This window comes from Episyrphus balteatus, chromosome 3, assembly GCF_945859705.1.
Source record: "Episyrphus balteatus chromosome 3, idEpiBalt1.1, whole genome shotgun sequence".
Lineage (NCBI taxonomy): Eukaryota > Metazoa > Arthropoda > Insecta > Diptera > Syrphidae > Episyrphus > Episyrphus balteatus.
The window spans coordinates 127,031,508-127,044,881 of record NC_079136.1 but is presented as its reverse complement, the minus strand read 5'-3'; the positions used below and the strand labels follow the sequence as shown (position 1 = coordinate 127,044,881).

Sequence of the window (13,374 nt, the reverse complement as noted above, 5' to 3'; positions counted from 1 at the left end):
AAACAATCTATTTTATCTTACACCTTTCATTTTGACTAAGGATTTATACCAGTTTATACCAATTCTCAAAAATTCCTTTATTAATAAACATATTACAAAAAAAAACTTTGTTTAAACAAAATAAATGCATTTTTTCACAGTATTTTTACAATTCAATCTCTATCGGCCCCTTTTTTGCCCATTTCAAATCAAACTTATTTTATCTCCTTGAAGCTCGATTAACTTTCGACTCCGATTGTCTTCCCAATTCCGAGCAAATGAATTTCCCCACATCGATAAGTTTGTCCAAATCAATACCAGTCTTAATGCCCATTCCATGTAACATATAAACAACATCTTCTGTAGCTGCATTACCAGATGCTCCTTTAGCATATGGACAACCACCCAATCCCGATATCGATGAATCAACAACAGAAATGCCTGCAAAAATGACAAAATTTATATGAATTCTTCATAAAATAGAAAACCCACCATAATCAAGAGAAGTTAGAATATTTGGAAGTGCTTGTCCATAAGTATCATGACAATGCACAGCCAACTTCTTCGCTGGAACAACTTTAACAACTTCATCGAGCATCTTTCGGAATGTACCTGGAGTCCCAACTCCAATTGTATCACCCAACGATATTTCATAACAACCCATCCCAAACATAATATCAACAAATTTGGCCACTGCCTTCGGATCAATTTGTCCTTCATATGGACAACCAATCACAGTGGACACATAGCCCCTGACCTTGACATTGGCTTTTTTAGCCGCTTCAATAATTGGTCGAAATCTTTCGATACTCTCAGCTGCGGAGCAGTTGACATTCTTGCGAGAGAAAGAATCTGAAGCTGCCCCAAAAATGGCAACCTCTTCAGCGCCAGCTAAGAGAGCACTTTCAAAACCTTTCATATTCGGTGTTAGAACAGGATAAGAAATTCCTGATTTTCGTTTGATTCCTTTTAGGACTTCGGTATTGTCACCCATTTGGGGTACCCATTTTGGACTAACAAAACTTGTAGCTTCAATTGTTTGTAAGCCAGTTTCAGATAATTGGTTTATGAGTGAGATTTTAGTTGAAGCTGGCAGAATGGTTGGCTCATTTTGAAGGCCATCTCGAGGTCCGACTTCGACAATACGAATTTCGGGAGTAATTGATGAGAACTATAGAAAAATAGAAAATAGAGGAAGGATGTGTGAAATGTGATCATAGTTATTAGACTCACTGCACAAAAGGATCTGTTGGAAAATTGGATAAAAAGAGGAAAACACTTTCGGGAAAACATTTGGTTGTTTTTATTTTTTCGTCTACTTTTTGGAGGGGAAAGTGGAAAAGTGATAAGAAAAATGACATTTTGCTGATAAGCAAGAAAAACAAGATCGGTGGAATGAATGGGAATATTATAGGGTGGTTCAAAACTATTCTGATTTCAAACCATTCCACAAAATTGAATTAAGAAACGGCTTCTGAAAATTGAAATTTGGCAAGTTATAGCATTTATAGAGCTTGCATAGAGCTTGTTTCAGAATTAAATTGCTTTTGCACAAAAAAAAACGACATCGAGATATCAAAACAATTTACGTGTTAAAAACAACAACAACTATATTTCTGTATAGGTTTATGAAAAATCCAGATAATTATCCAGATTTTTCTTTTTCTCTATAAGAACAGTAGTGCCAAGGTAGTTTAATTGTTGTGTTGTCGATAATTTATACAGAAATATCTAAAAAAAATAAGGAAGAAAATGAGGTTTGAATAATGCTCTCATAGAAAAAAATAATCAAAAATTTTTTTGACATCCCAACTAACATTTCAGCTTTGGTAAAGGTATTACAGAAGCTACATTTCAGCTTCTTTAAAAGTTTAGTAAGGTTGTTTGGCATGGAAAAAGGAGAACGTTATACAAGTTTGACCTTTTATAAGAATGTACTTATAAAGTCTATAAGAAGCTTAAACGAAGCTTTACCGAAGCTCTACAGAAGCTTTGCGATTTGACAGATAGCTTCGGAAGAGCTTGTATAGCTCTTTAATACATGTCTTATCGAAATTTAAAAAAAAAACAGATACAAAATCAAAAAAGAATTCTTTTTTAAAAGTTTTTTATTTGATTTTAAATCATGAATTTTATCTTTTGATCTGAAATTATATATATTTTTCCATTAGTTTTTAGTATATCTTTTAATAATAATTTTAAAAGTATACAATTTTTTACCACACCCAGGAATTGAACTTTATATCTGCTTGGTGGCAGTCCGCCACTCTACCCACTCGGCCATCCTAGTTTATTCATTAATGAAGTCAAAAACTTAATCAGTTCAAATAGCGAAATGTCAAAACAAAAAATGTCCGAGCTAAATTATTCAATGTCAAAACCAAAAAGTGTCCCAGCTAGATTATTCAATATCAAAACCAAAAATCAAATACTAAACTTGGTAATTTCTGTAAAGCTTCTATAAATTCACTAAGCAGGCTTTTCCGAAAACAAGCTGTTTTCGTTTAAGTTTCTTTAACAGTATTTAAACAACTTATTAGAAGTTGTTAAACAAGTTCGAACTTTTATAAGCCATTAAATTCTGAAGCAAGCTCAATACAAGCTGTATAGAAAGTAGTACCTGCGAGATCTCAATTTATAGAAGCTGTTGTGCTAGTTGGGTTACGCTTACGGCCATATTATTCACTAGTTTACAAAATACATATGGATGTAAGCAAATTGAAATGTCAAAAATAAATCCAAATCCATAATATTCACTATCTCACAGATGAAAAAATTGTCATTTTTAAATATTATTTAACTATTTTCATACATAGTTAAAATCGGGATAACTAGTGAATAATATGGCCGTAAGTATCAAATCGGACTACCTTGAGCAGGATCGTGTTGTCTTAAGTCGCTGGTAAAAAATTTTCCACATTCCAAAAATATTGACCCTTAGTAATAGACCCGAATTGAACTCGATATTAACAAATAATTTCATATTCTATTCAATACCTAGATTGCTTTTGTTTGTCGATAGGGACAAAAATAAGAGAAAGAGCATGAGTTGGGGAATAATAAACGACTATGGGCGGAAAAGTAATGAATATAGAAATCTGTTTCTATTTTGATCTAGATGCTTAAAAAAAAAAAAAACGCAGCTATTATAAAAAAAAATATATTTTTTTATTTTAATTTCTTGTAAAAAAAATAAAGTTTGGTGAAATTCCTATTTTCATACCAAAAACTATTACATTTGCGTTATTCCATTTTGTTCCCTCAAATAACAACCCTGTTCCTATCTGTCATCCATTCCAACCAACTGTCATCTGTCATTTGTAACACCGAACAGAAAGAAAAAAAAAAAAGTACGAACTTTTCCTTTGCAGTCATAACTTTTTTTTTCTCACTTTCAATTTTAATACAAATTTTCCTCCAGAAATCCTTCTGCTGAAAATGTCTCCAAATCCATCCTCGCCCACGGGTGGTGTCACCCCCATGGCCATCGGTGGCCGTATGGTCCGCGAACGTGAACGTCTGGCTGGTATGTCAGACGAGGAGCGTGCCTGGCGTAAACAATGGGTAAAAGATCAAGAACTCCACAATGAACCACGCAGAGTTCCAGCTTTAGATGCAGAATTCCAAAATCCCATCCGACGATTCTATCGTGCTCCATTGGATAAGCTTTGTGATGCTTTAACACCATCAATGGTAAGGAGACAAGTGACAAAGCTTACATAACAACAAAATTATAGAAAAATTGATCATTTATAACCTCACTTTTTTGGGTTCTTCTATCTTCTCTTGGGAAATAGGGCTTCCAAAAAGCATTTGCAACACGCTTTTGGATTGGCAAGGCCTGCCTAGCATTGACTGGTCTCTATGCTGGAGCTTATTATTTCAAATACAATCAAAATGTAAGTCGTTTGAGATGGGTTTTGGAGAGTTTCTATTCTCAATTTGATGTTTTGCAGGATTGGACAAGGAAAGGAGGCTGGCGAGTAATTCGCAGTCGTAATGCCATCAATCCCGGAGATACTCAATTCCCTAAACTCTCGGATCGTTCAAAACCAGAAGATTATGCTTCTCGTGGATTTAATAAATCAGCTATTTAAGAAACCAAAAACTAAAAAATGGAAAGAGAAAAGAAAAGAATCCGGATGTATGCTAAATGCCAGTTTTGTGTGTTTTAAGATTTTGCTAACTTTTGATGCATTTCTGGTGAAATAAAAACAAAAAAAGAACGACTTCCATCATCGCTCTCGTAGACATTTTAAGCAAAAGGTCGGTTAATAGGTTTTTTTTTTTCTTTTCTTTCTTTTCTTTTTAGTCTAAGAGCCTGCAGCGAATTCTGAGAGTGGAGGTATGCAGCTTAGGGCATTCGTTATATTTGAATCAAGTTCCTAAGTTTAAAAACTGTGTCTAAATAACACAAAAACAATCCTCTAATTTTTTCAGATTTTTATTTCGACACAAGGGGAGGCGAAATTCATAGTCGTTACTCAAGTAAAGATTTTCTCTTACTTACGGCCATATTATTGATTAGTTTAAAAAATACATCTGGATGTAAAGAAATTAAAATGTCAAAAATAAATCCAAATCCATAAAATTTTCTATCTCACAGAGAAAAAAATAGTAATTTTTAACTAATTTTGAACTATTTTCAAAGTTAAAATCGGGATAACTATTTTGGATTTGGATTTATTTTTGATATTTGACAATTTTACATCTAGATGTATTTTTTAAACTAGTGAATAATATGGCCGTTAAGCATTCACTTGAGTACCTAGAGTAAAATCTTGACTTGACAAAATATTTTTTTTTTTTTTGCAATCAAACTCACAAAGAAATTTGACTTGAAACTATCATCTAAAAATAAATATTTTTTTTCTTTAATGTTAAATATCGTCTATCGCAACAAAAACAAAATTAAATCGATGAAGAATTATTACAAAAAAAAATATATTTTCAGATGACAGCTGGATTGAGAACATTTTTTCCTCAAGTCGAGATTTTACTTTACTCAAGTGGATCGCACTATTTTTGCTGCGAATAATGAAATTACTTGAGGAAATGCTTATGTTGAGAAAAATCTCAACTTGAGCAATGACTATGAATTCCGCTCTAGATGGCGCCCCATGAAATAGGTATGTGTGACTTATACATATATGAGGCCATTTTTTTTAGATATAGACTTAAATCAAAATTTGGTTCTTGTCTACATTAAACAAGGTTTTCAAAAAGGTATAAAACATTTTTCTAAGTCCAGGGGTTTAGTCAGGGCATGCATGTTTTTTTTTTTTTTGTATTTTATTTTTCATGTTATTCATATGCTTGTTTTAATAAAATATGTTTGCTTTAATAAACCTAAAAAACCATGCATGCCCTCACTATACGCCTGGTCCTAGAAAAATGATTTATACCTTTTTGAAAACGTTGTGTAATGTAGACAAGAACCTCATCAAACAATTTTGATTTAAGTCTATATCTAAAAAAATGGCCTCATAAGTCAAAAAAAAAAAACTTTAACCCTCTTGGGGCGCCATCTAGTGTCAAAATAAAAATCTGAAAAAATTATATAATTTTTTTTTAAATTATTTAGAAACAGTTTTTCCACTTAGGGAACTTGATTCTCGAAAAGAAAAACCTAAATAACGAACACCCTAATGCACAGAGATACCCAAAGGAGATGGGAAACTTTCGTACGTTTTACCCTCCAAAACCCATTTGTTTATTTCGTGTTGTTGTAATCTCTTTTGTATTCGTGAATAAATGTGAAAAACACACATAGTGTAGCCACGGTGTTTTTACGCACACCTAATCAAAAATGTACGATTTTTCACGCATACTTAGCCAAAAATGTATATTTTTTCACGCATACTTATCCAAAAATGTCTAAAGCAGCTTGTAGGCAAACCCGTATGACGTCAGAAGTTTCTCATCTCTTTTGGGTATCTCTGCTAATGCAGCTATATATCCTTATGCATTCTAATAAAGAATTCAAAAGCCCGGGAGCTTTAAATCGCGGCTTTATATTAGGTTCGTCCCACCAAAAAGAGATCTCTGAGGGCTTAATGTCATTTTGGAAGAGAGGAAAATAATTTTGTGGGACAAGTTTCTCATATGAATCCAATTTTTTTAAAATCCAACACTTCAACTGCAACTTCACACAACTGCAACTTTTCTTCAAATATTAAATTGTGATACAAAATTATTTCAAATTATTATTTTCATTAAATTTTTCACGTTTTTAGCATTTTTATAACTGCACACCACCAAAAAAAAAAAAAATCAAAACAACAACAACACAAAAAATTAAAGAAAGAGAAAGAAAACTGAGAAATTGAAAACAAAAAAATTTTCGTCTCAGAAATCTCAGGAAAAAAAGTGAACGCTCAGCTGAGATTTTTTGTCTTACTTAAAAAATCTCTGAGCGCTCAGAAATCTCCCTTGGTGGGACGCACCTATTGATTTCAGGGGGGTTAAAAAACGTCAGGCTAAATTCACACTATACCTCATATACTTTATACAGGAACTGATGCTCTGCTATTTCTCCTAAGCTTGAAGATATCAATCTTAACGATACGATCAATACAATTCAAGATATAAACTGTTTTGGAGAAGTCTGTTTTTTTTTTTTTTTTTACTTAAAAAAGCTTTTATATTGAGTTGTATTTGTAGCATCGGCATGATTGAGGTATTCAGGCTCAGGGGAAATGATAGCTAACATATTTTCTTACACGTATTCAGAATGAAGAAGATGGGTTTTATAATACAAATTCTATATACTACTGAAATTAGTAAAGTAGAAGAATAAGCACTATATTTAATTGGACTTGTTAAATTATTCATTTAATATAACTTTTTACGGCCTTTAGCCCAAACAAAAATTTGGCGTTTCGTCCCGATGGAGCTCACTTGGACTCATCAGTTGACTTATCGTTAGACACCTTGTCAATACGTATTCAGAATGTGAATTTGTGTTATATTTAGCCTACTCACATTAATTGGAAAACTCTCGCCTTGTTTAACCCCCTAAAAAAAAAACATTATAGAGCCAAGATTTAAGGCTTTAAGGCAGTTTTTTGAATTCGTCCTTAGAAGGCATAAGGCTATAAAACTGCATACTCTTATTTGGGTTATATCTCGACTCCCAAAATTTGCTGTGGGCTCTCAGTCTATTTTCATTTCTATCGGATTTTTACAAATAAAAATCAATTTGTAAACAGCAATGTAATGCAAATTGCGACATTCGTTGGTTTGGCTCCCTTTTTATTGCTTTTTCTTTCTGCTGATTTCAGTTGAACTCAATTCAATGGAAATGCATTTTAGTAGTTCTTTTGAGTTCTTTCAATCGATTTGGTCAATAATAATTGTTGAAATTCTCAACAAAATAAATTTCATATAAATCACATATTTAGCCGCACAGTGACCCAAAAACCAGTTATTCTCGAGGTTTTTTTTTTTTTTTTTTTTTAAATTCTGTTTCTTTATAGTTCGTCGGTTTGTGTTTTTTTCTGCTCCGCGAGAGACTTTCTGGTTTGCGTGTTGGTTTATTTGCAATTTATTTTTTTTATATGCACCATACAGGTTAAAGTAACAATACAACAACAACAAGACATCCATCGTCATCATCATCATAATAAAAAAAAAAGGAAACGGCAAAACAGGTAATCAAAGTCAAGAAAAATAACGAAATTCTTTTCTTGGCCCCAGCCAGAGCCAACAGCAGTGGCTTACAATCACAATGAATGGCGGGTAGAAGAAGAGACTACTTGGAACTCGCCTTTCACTCCTCCCCAGTGGAGGAATCGAAGTAACACAGACCCACTCTAGTGCCAGTCACTATAAAAACCCCCAATTTCCATTCAAAAAATAACAACAACAAAGAAACTGTTCCACCAAGTACTCGAAAACAACAACAACAAACATGTAGTATGATATGAAACAGTGCAAAATCAGCTGACGCGACGATACAGACCAGATGATGATGATGACGAAGTAAAGAAGACAGCTGGTTTTTTATCTTCTCTTGTCGTTCTCCTTACACTTGAGTAAAATTCATACAATTTGTAGTATACTCATCTCTCTTACACCCACAGTGTTTATGTAGAATAATGGAATTCCATTTCATTCCGGTTTTTTGTGTGTTTTTTTTTGTTTTCATTTTGAGGAAAGTGACAGATCACACATACTTTGATAATTTTTTCGAAATGTCAAAAATTGGCGGGTTACCCCAGTTTTCGAAAAAGTATGTAAATGTAGTAGTGTAGTGCAGGTAAGGTGTTCGAAATAAGGGGAGGGAGTGGTGAAATTTGTTAAAATATGTTGAATTTTTTTTTTATTTTTGAAATTTTGTTTGGCGCGAAATGCGTTTTATTTTTATATGTTATTCTTGTTGGGAAAGGTAAGGGTGTGATGGCATTTGGATATTTTTAGAGTTGATTGACACTCCGACAAAAAGTAGCTCATTTTCACAAAATGGAAAATAATCGTCATAAATCTCTGTATACAGTCCGACTGACTCGTTAAAAAAAATACATTGGCTTGTTTGTAAAATCGTCATAATAAAAAATTTTGTGTGATTGAAAAATTATTTGTGAGCAAAAAAATAAAAGTAAAAAAAAAATTTGGGTTGTCTTGGGATTCGAATCTTGGGCCTCTTCACTATAAAAAAAATTATGTCATTATTCAATAAATTTTGTATAATTTGCATTTTTTTCTTGACAAAACGACTGAACACTATCGGCCATATTATTCACTCGTTTAAAGATGCATCTGGATGTAAAGAAATGTCAAATAATGTCAAAAATAAATCCAAATCCATAATAGGTCTTTTTGAGTACAGAAATATTTCTATTCTTGTCAAAAATAATGTACAAAACTACACCATTCAAGTGCACCCAAACAGAAATTGGACTGAAAATGTTGAAAAAAGTAAAAATGTTTCTGTTTTAGGCAGTACCCAAACAGACCTAATATTCACTACTTACATAGGACGGGTGTAAATTGCGTTAAATAGTTAAATCCGTGTTAAATTTTTGACACTATTGAGGTGAATAAAAAATTTTCAGCTGTTAAAAATTTATTGGGCTCTGGGACCTGGTTAAATTTGAGTTAAATTTTTTTTGCAGATGGTTTCGTTTTGTTTTTTTTTTTTTTTTATTAAAAAGGAGTTTAATGGCAGAAAAGAGGCAGAAAATAGGCAGAGAAAAATATTAAACAATTTGAAATTTTTTTATTCACCCCAATAGTGTCAAAAATTTTACACGGTGTTAACTATTTAACGCAATTCACACACGACCTTAAATCCAATTTTTTAAATCCAATAAATTTAAACTGCTCTCTGGAGGTCTGTTTAACTTTATAAATAAAATTTAGAGTTTTTGTCACTTAAGGGCCAGTTGTACAAACGTGGTTCAGCCTCGGATCAGGAATTTAACTCACCGATTTCGGCGGATTAGCAGTGGATCAACTTTGGTTCAAGGATGGATTTAGCTATTTCAACCTATATGGAGCTAGAACCAGTGCTAAAAATCAATTTTACCACCGAATTCCGAAGATAAAAGTTGCTGAACCACGGATTAAATATTTGTACAACTGGCCCTAAATGTTAAAATTTAATGACAGAGTGACAACGTATATGTCATTTATGAAACCATTTTGTCATCAAGATTTGACGAAATGTTGTCACTCGTATCCCGGCCAAAATGAAACCAAGATAAAAAAATGGACTTTTCTCAAAAACAACTCCAAAAATTTTGATTAAATTTTTTTGTATGCAATGTGGCAATAAAATCGTACTTTTAAAGTAAAAAAAATATTTTTTGAACTGTTATTAACGGTACCACAGAATCGTTTTCATTTCTAAACTATACTCGCAAACGATTCGATAAATTAAAAAAAATAATTACAATTTCGTTAAAACATTTTTGAATTTTATTAAAAAAATCAAAATTTTTGTTGAAAAATCAATTTCTGCAAAACGGTTCATTTTATCTTGTTGACTTTGTATCTTAAATTTTTTATTTGAAAAATGTGAGAAATTTTTAAATAATTTTTTTTTTAGAAAAATCGGTTGACAATTTTCAATTTTTTTTGTACCAAACATTTCTTTTTATACAAAAAAATTAAATGGCATGCTCGTTGGTCAAAACCATTTGAAACGAAATGGTGTTTTTAAGCAATTAAAAAAAATGATTTGCTTTTAATCAAATTATAATTATTCTAAAAAAGTCTTACCAAGAGCAAACGTGCGACCCAGTCGTTCATTTTATTTAAATTAAATGATAGGTTTAAGAAATATTCAAAAATCCCAGTTTTAAAAAATTGTTAATTTTTTTTTATTTTTTTGTTATATAAATTCAGTATACAGTGCTACTATAAGCATACTCTAGCATTATTAGTACAATGTTTTTTTTTTTTGTCGCACGTTCTATTTATCAGTAAGAAAATGGCAAGAGACATTTCGCTGGCTGAGAATTATAGGGTTGTATGTCAACTCACCTTAGTTTTGAGAAAATCGGTCTCAAAGTTTTTAAAGGCTGGTTTTTGGATAAAATAGTTACATAGCAGTAAAGTATTGATGCAATCTTATAAAGGACCCTCAAAAAATCATAAAACCATGAAAAAAACATTAATTTCACCACAAAAAAGGATTCTATGAGCATTTTTAAAAAATGACATAGAACCTTTTTATGACAAAAATTTGTAAAAATTTTTTAAAAAGGTTCTATGTTCAACATAGAACCTTATAGTTAAAAAGAGCTTACATGTAATAAATGCATTTTATATGAAAAAAGTGACTTCATCGTGAAATAGGCTTTGATTTAATTTAATTTTATTCAAGTTTTGCAAAAAAACAGTCAAAATCTATTTTAAATAACAGAAAAAAATACCACAAATCACGTTGTTGCATTTATAGAAAACAACAATTCCTACTTTTGTTGAATGTACCTAATTCATAGAAAAAAGTCATGCTTAAAACATTTAGAATTTGTATTAAATCAATCAGATTTTTTACATGCTTTTTTGCCAGAAAGACAGTCGTCTTAAAACAATCATCTACGGTACAAAATTTATGCCAAAAAAAATTTAAAGTTTGTTTAATCTTTTTATTTTAATAAGTACATATGTACATTTAATAAAAAATCATTTCAATCTTAGCAGGTATCTACACTTAAATTTTCATTTTCTTAAGAAGAAAATTCTTATTAAAATGAAGTTCACTTTGATTTTAAAAATGTTTAAACAAATTTCACTTATTTTTATTAGAAATCTTTTTAATTTAAGAGGATTGGATTTTAGAGGAGTATCATCTTGATTCTAAGTTGCTTATTTGTCTCCATGTATAACGTAAGTAAATTTGCTTTTCAAGTTAAAAAAAAAAGGTTTATTCGATGAAACTATTAATAGAAATAAACTAATATAATTGTAAAGATGAAAAACGAAGAGTTCACTACGGTTAGTAGAGTAAAATCTTGACCTTTAAAAAAAAATACTCAATTTTCCAAATACCACTAAAAAATTAGTTATTTTTTTGTTTTTTGGGTACTAAGGTGACTTCTTTTATTTAAAGTTAAGGAATATAAATGTTTCTTTAACTTTTGGTTTATTAATACGAACTATGAAATTTCCAACCTCGATTATGAAAAAAAAAAGTTTTCAAAAAATCACTTCCAATTCTTGGCACACAAAAAACATTATTTTAATTTAATTATGATGTAAGAATATCTAGGTAATGAATTATTGCAAAAGTTTAGATTGGATAGTACAAATTTTTTGGTTTAAAGAGTACAGAGCGAGATACAAAAATTCTTTGCTGTTAAGCAAAAGCCCGTCCGCTAACTTGATAGTCGATTGTTGATAGTCAAAAACGACGAATTATGGAGCAAAATCGTCGTTTTTGACTGTAATTTATTGACTCCATCCCTGTTGTTCAATACCAGCAAAAACATCAAAAGATCTTTTATTTTTACTTTAGTTAGAAAAAAGATCATTTCCATAAGATTTCATTTTGAAAAATTTGCGTAAAAAAGTTCTATGTAACTTATATCAATGTATTTTTTTGTTTAAAAAAATCAGTAAAAAGGTTCTGTGTTGCAATTTGAATAACATAGAACCTTATTATATTAATACATGTATGTGAAATCATGAAAGTTGTATGTCTTTTCTACCTGTGCCGTCGCCATTAATTTTTTCTAATTTTTTTTTTTTTAATTTTATCTAAAAGCCGTTGAAATTACGAAAATTTTGGTGTATAAAACTCATTTTTTGTATTTTGTATGAAATACTCCCTTATAATTCTCAGCCAGCGATTTATCCAGCTTTATCTGAAAAATAAGCATTTTATCATCTTAATTCGTAAACGTAGTGAAATTATAATAGTAAGCGTAAAATGAATTTTTAAATTTGTATGGAAAACCTACACTGCCCATAATCTCGCAACGGCCCTAACTTCAAAATTTTCGATTTTAATTTTTTTTTTGCATATTTTGAGTTAGTGCATTGTGTCTGATTTATTCTCACTTATATTTTTTTAGCCTAGAGGTCTTCAAATAAGTCAGAAAATTCAAAATGTACTTTTGATTTTTTTCATTTTTATATGCAAATTGCGATATAGATTTAGTGTTTCGTTCTATAACTCAGAAGTAAGAAAAATGTAGTTAGGGCCTTTACGAGATTATGGGCAGTACAGCTCACCCAATGGTAAAATTTGTCAGGCCTGGAAGATAGTATAATAAGTAGGTATGTATTTGTAAATTTTTACTCTGATGACATTTTTGTTCCTAGTGGGTACAGAATCTAATAGAAATTAGCCAGTAAATGATTTTGCAATTAACCCTTTCGGACCCAGCGTTACTCTCATGTAACATTTTTTTAAAAATTCGTAAAAAATATTAAATTAGACAATTGCAATCCCCATGCACTTAATATTCATACGACTAGCAGTCAATGTATAGTAATATGTCAATGGTCAAAACTCATTTGCGGCTGAAGCCAAGGTAAAAGTTGACTTTCACCCGTATTGTGATTTTCAACTACCTAGCTACATATGTATCAATCGATAGTTGATAAATACTGAAATTTGGGATTTTTATACCTAATTTATAGGAAAATTGGTCAACTTTTTAATGGAATTTTGTTATTAGATTTCATTTAATAACGGTTAGGACCATTCTCTGCTTTCAAAACTTTTTTTTAATTAAGTCATAAGATATCGAAATTTAATTTTTATCAACTATCGATTGATAGTTGTGAATATCGCAATAAGGCTGTTTGACTTATACCACAGTGAATTTCCTTGCTACAGCCACCAGCTACACTTACTGTGGCACCATCTTGTTACCTTTCACAGTGCTCTATCAACTACAGCCGCCATCTACATACATCATTCTGTACCACCGCAGTTAA

General features: G+C 31.1%; 2 protein-coding genes across 3 annotated transcripts; one reads left to right on the top strand and one right to left on the bottom strand.

Annotated features, from left to right (window-relative positions):
- Positions 1-52: 52 nt before the first annotated feature.
- LOC129915624 (hydroxymethylglutaryl-CoA lyase, mitochondrial) lies at positions 53-1,332 on the bottom strand. Its single transcript, XM_055995245.1, has 3 exons — positions 1,213-1,332; positions 472-1,150; positions 53-420 (listed from the first exon to the last, which is right to left on the bottom strand). Exons 1-3 carry the CDS (start codon positions 1,270-1,272, stop codon positions 200-202), a joined length of 960 nt encoding a protein of 319 aa, XP_055851220.1. The 5' UTR covers positions 1,273-1,332; the 3' UTR covers positions 53-199.
- Positions 1,333-3,228: 1,896 nt separating this feature from the next.
- On the top strand, positions 3,229-4,254 carry LOC129915625 (uncharacterized). Of its 2 annotated transcripts, XM_055995247.1 has the most exons (4): positions 3,229-3,329; positions 3,401-3,672; positions 3,777-3,878; positions 3,936-4,254. In XM_055995247.1, the coding sequence occupies exons 2-4, from the start codon at positions 3,418-3,420 to the stop codon at positions 4,074-4,076; spliced, it is 498 nt and encodes a 165-aa protein (XP_055851222.1). In that variant the 5' UTR covers positions 3,229-3,329; positions 3,401-3,417; the 3' UTR covers positions 4,077-4,254. The 2 variants fall into 2 exon arrangements, with proteins under 2 accessions (XP_055851222.1, XP_055851221.1); XM_055995246.1 differs by lacking the exon at positions 3,229-3,329 and having other exon boundaries at positions 3,336-3,672.
- Positions 4,255-13,374: the final 9,120 nt, after the last annotated feature.

Bases quoted from the DNA above. Each gene is read 5' to 3' on its own strand.
- LOC129915624 (XM_055995245.1), bottom strand. From the start codon at position 1,272: ATGTTTTCCCGAAAGTGTTTTCCTCTTTTTATCCAATTTTCCAACAGA. The intron at 1,151-1,212 runs GTGAGTCTAATA...ATTTTTCTATAG, and splicing joins CCAACAGATCCTTTTGTGCA to TTCTCATCAATTACTCCCGA. The intron at 421-471 runs GTGGGTTTTCTA...TCATTTTTGCAG, and splicing joins TCTAACTTCTCTTGATTATG to GCATTTCTGTTGTTGATTCA.
- LOC129915625 (XM_055995247.1), top strand. From the start codon at position 3,418: ATGTCTCCAAATCCATCCTCGCCCACGGGTGGTGTCACCCCCATGGCC. The intron at 3,673-3,776 runs GTAAGGAGACAA...CTTGGGAAATAG, and splicing joins ATGCTTTAACACCATCAATG to GGCTTCCAAAAAGCATTTGC. The intron at 3,879-3,935 runs GTAAGTCGTTTG...GATGTTTTGCAG, and splicing joins ATTTCAAATACAATCAAAAT to GATTGGACAAGGAAAGGAGG.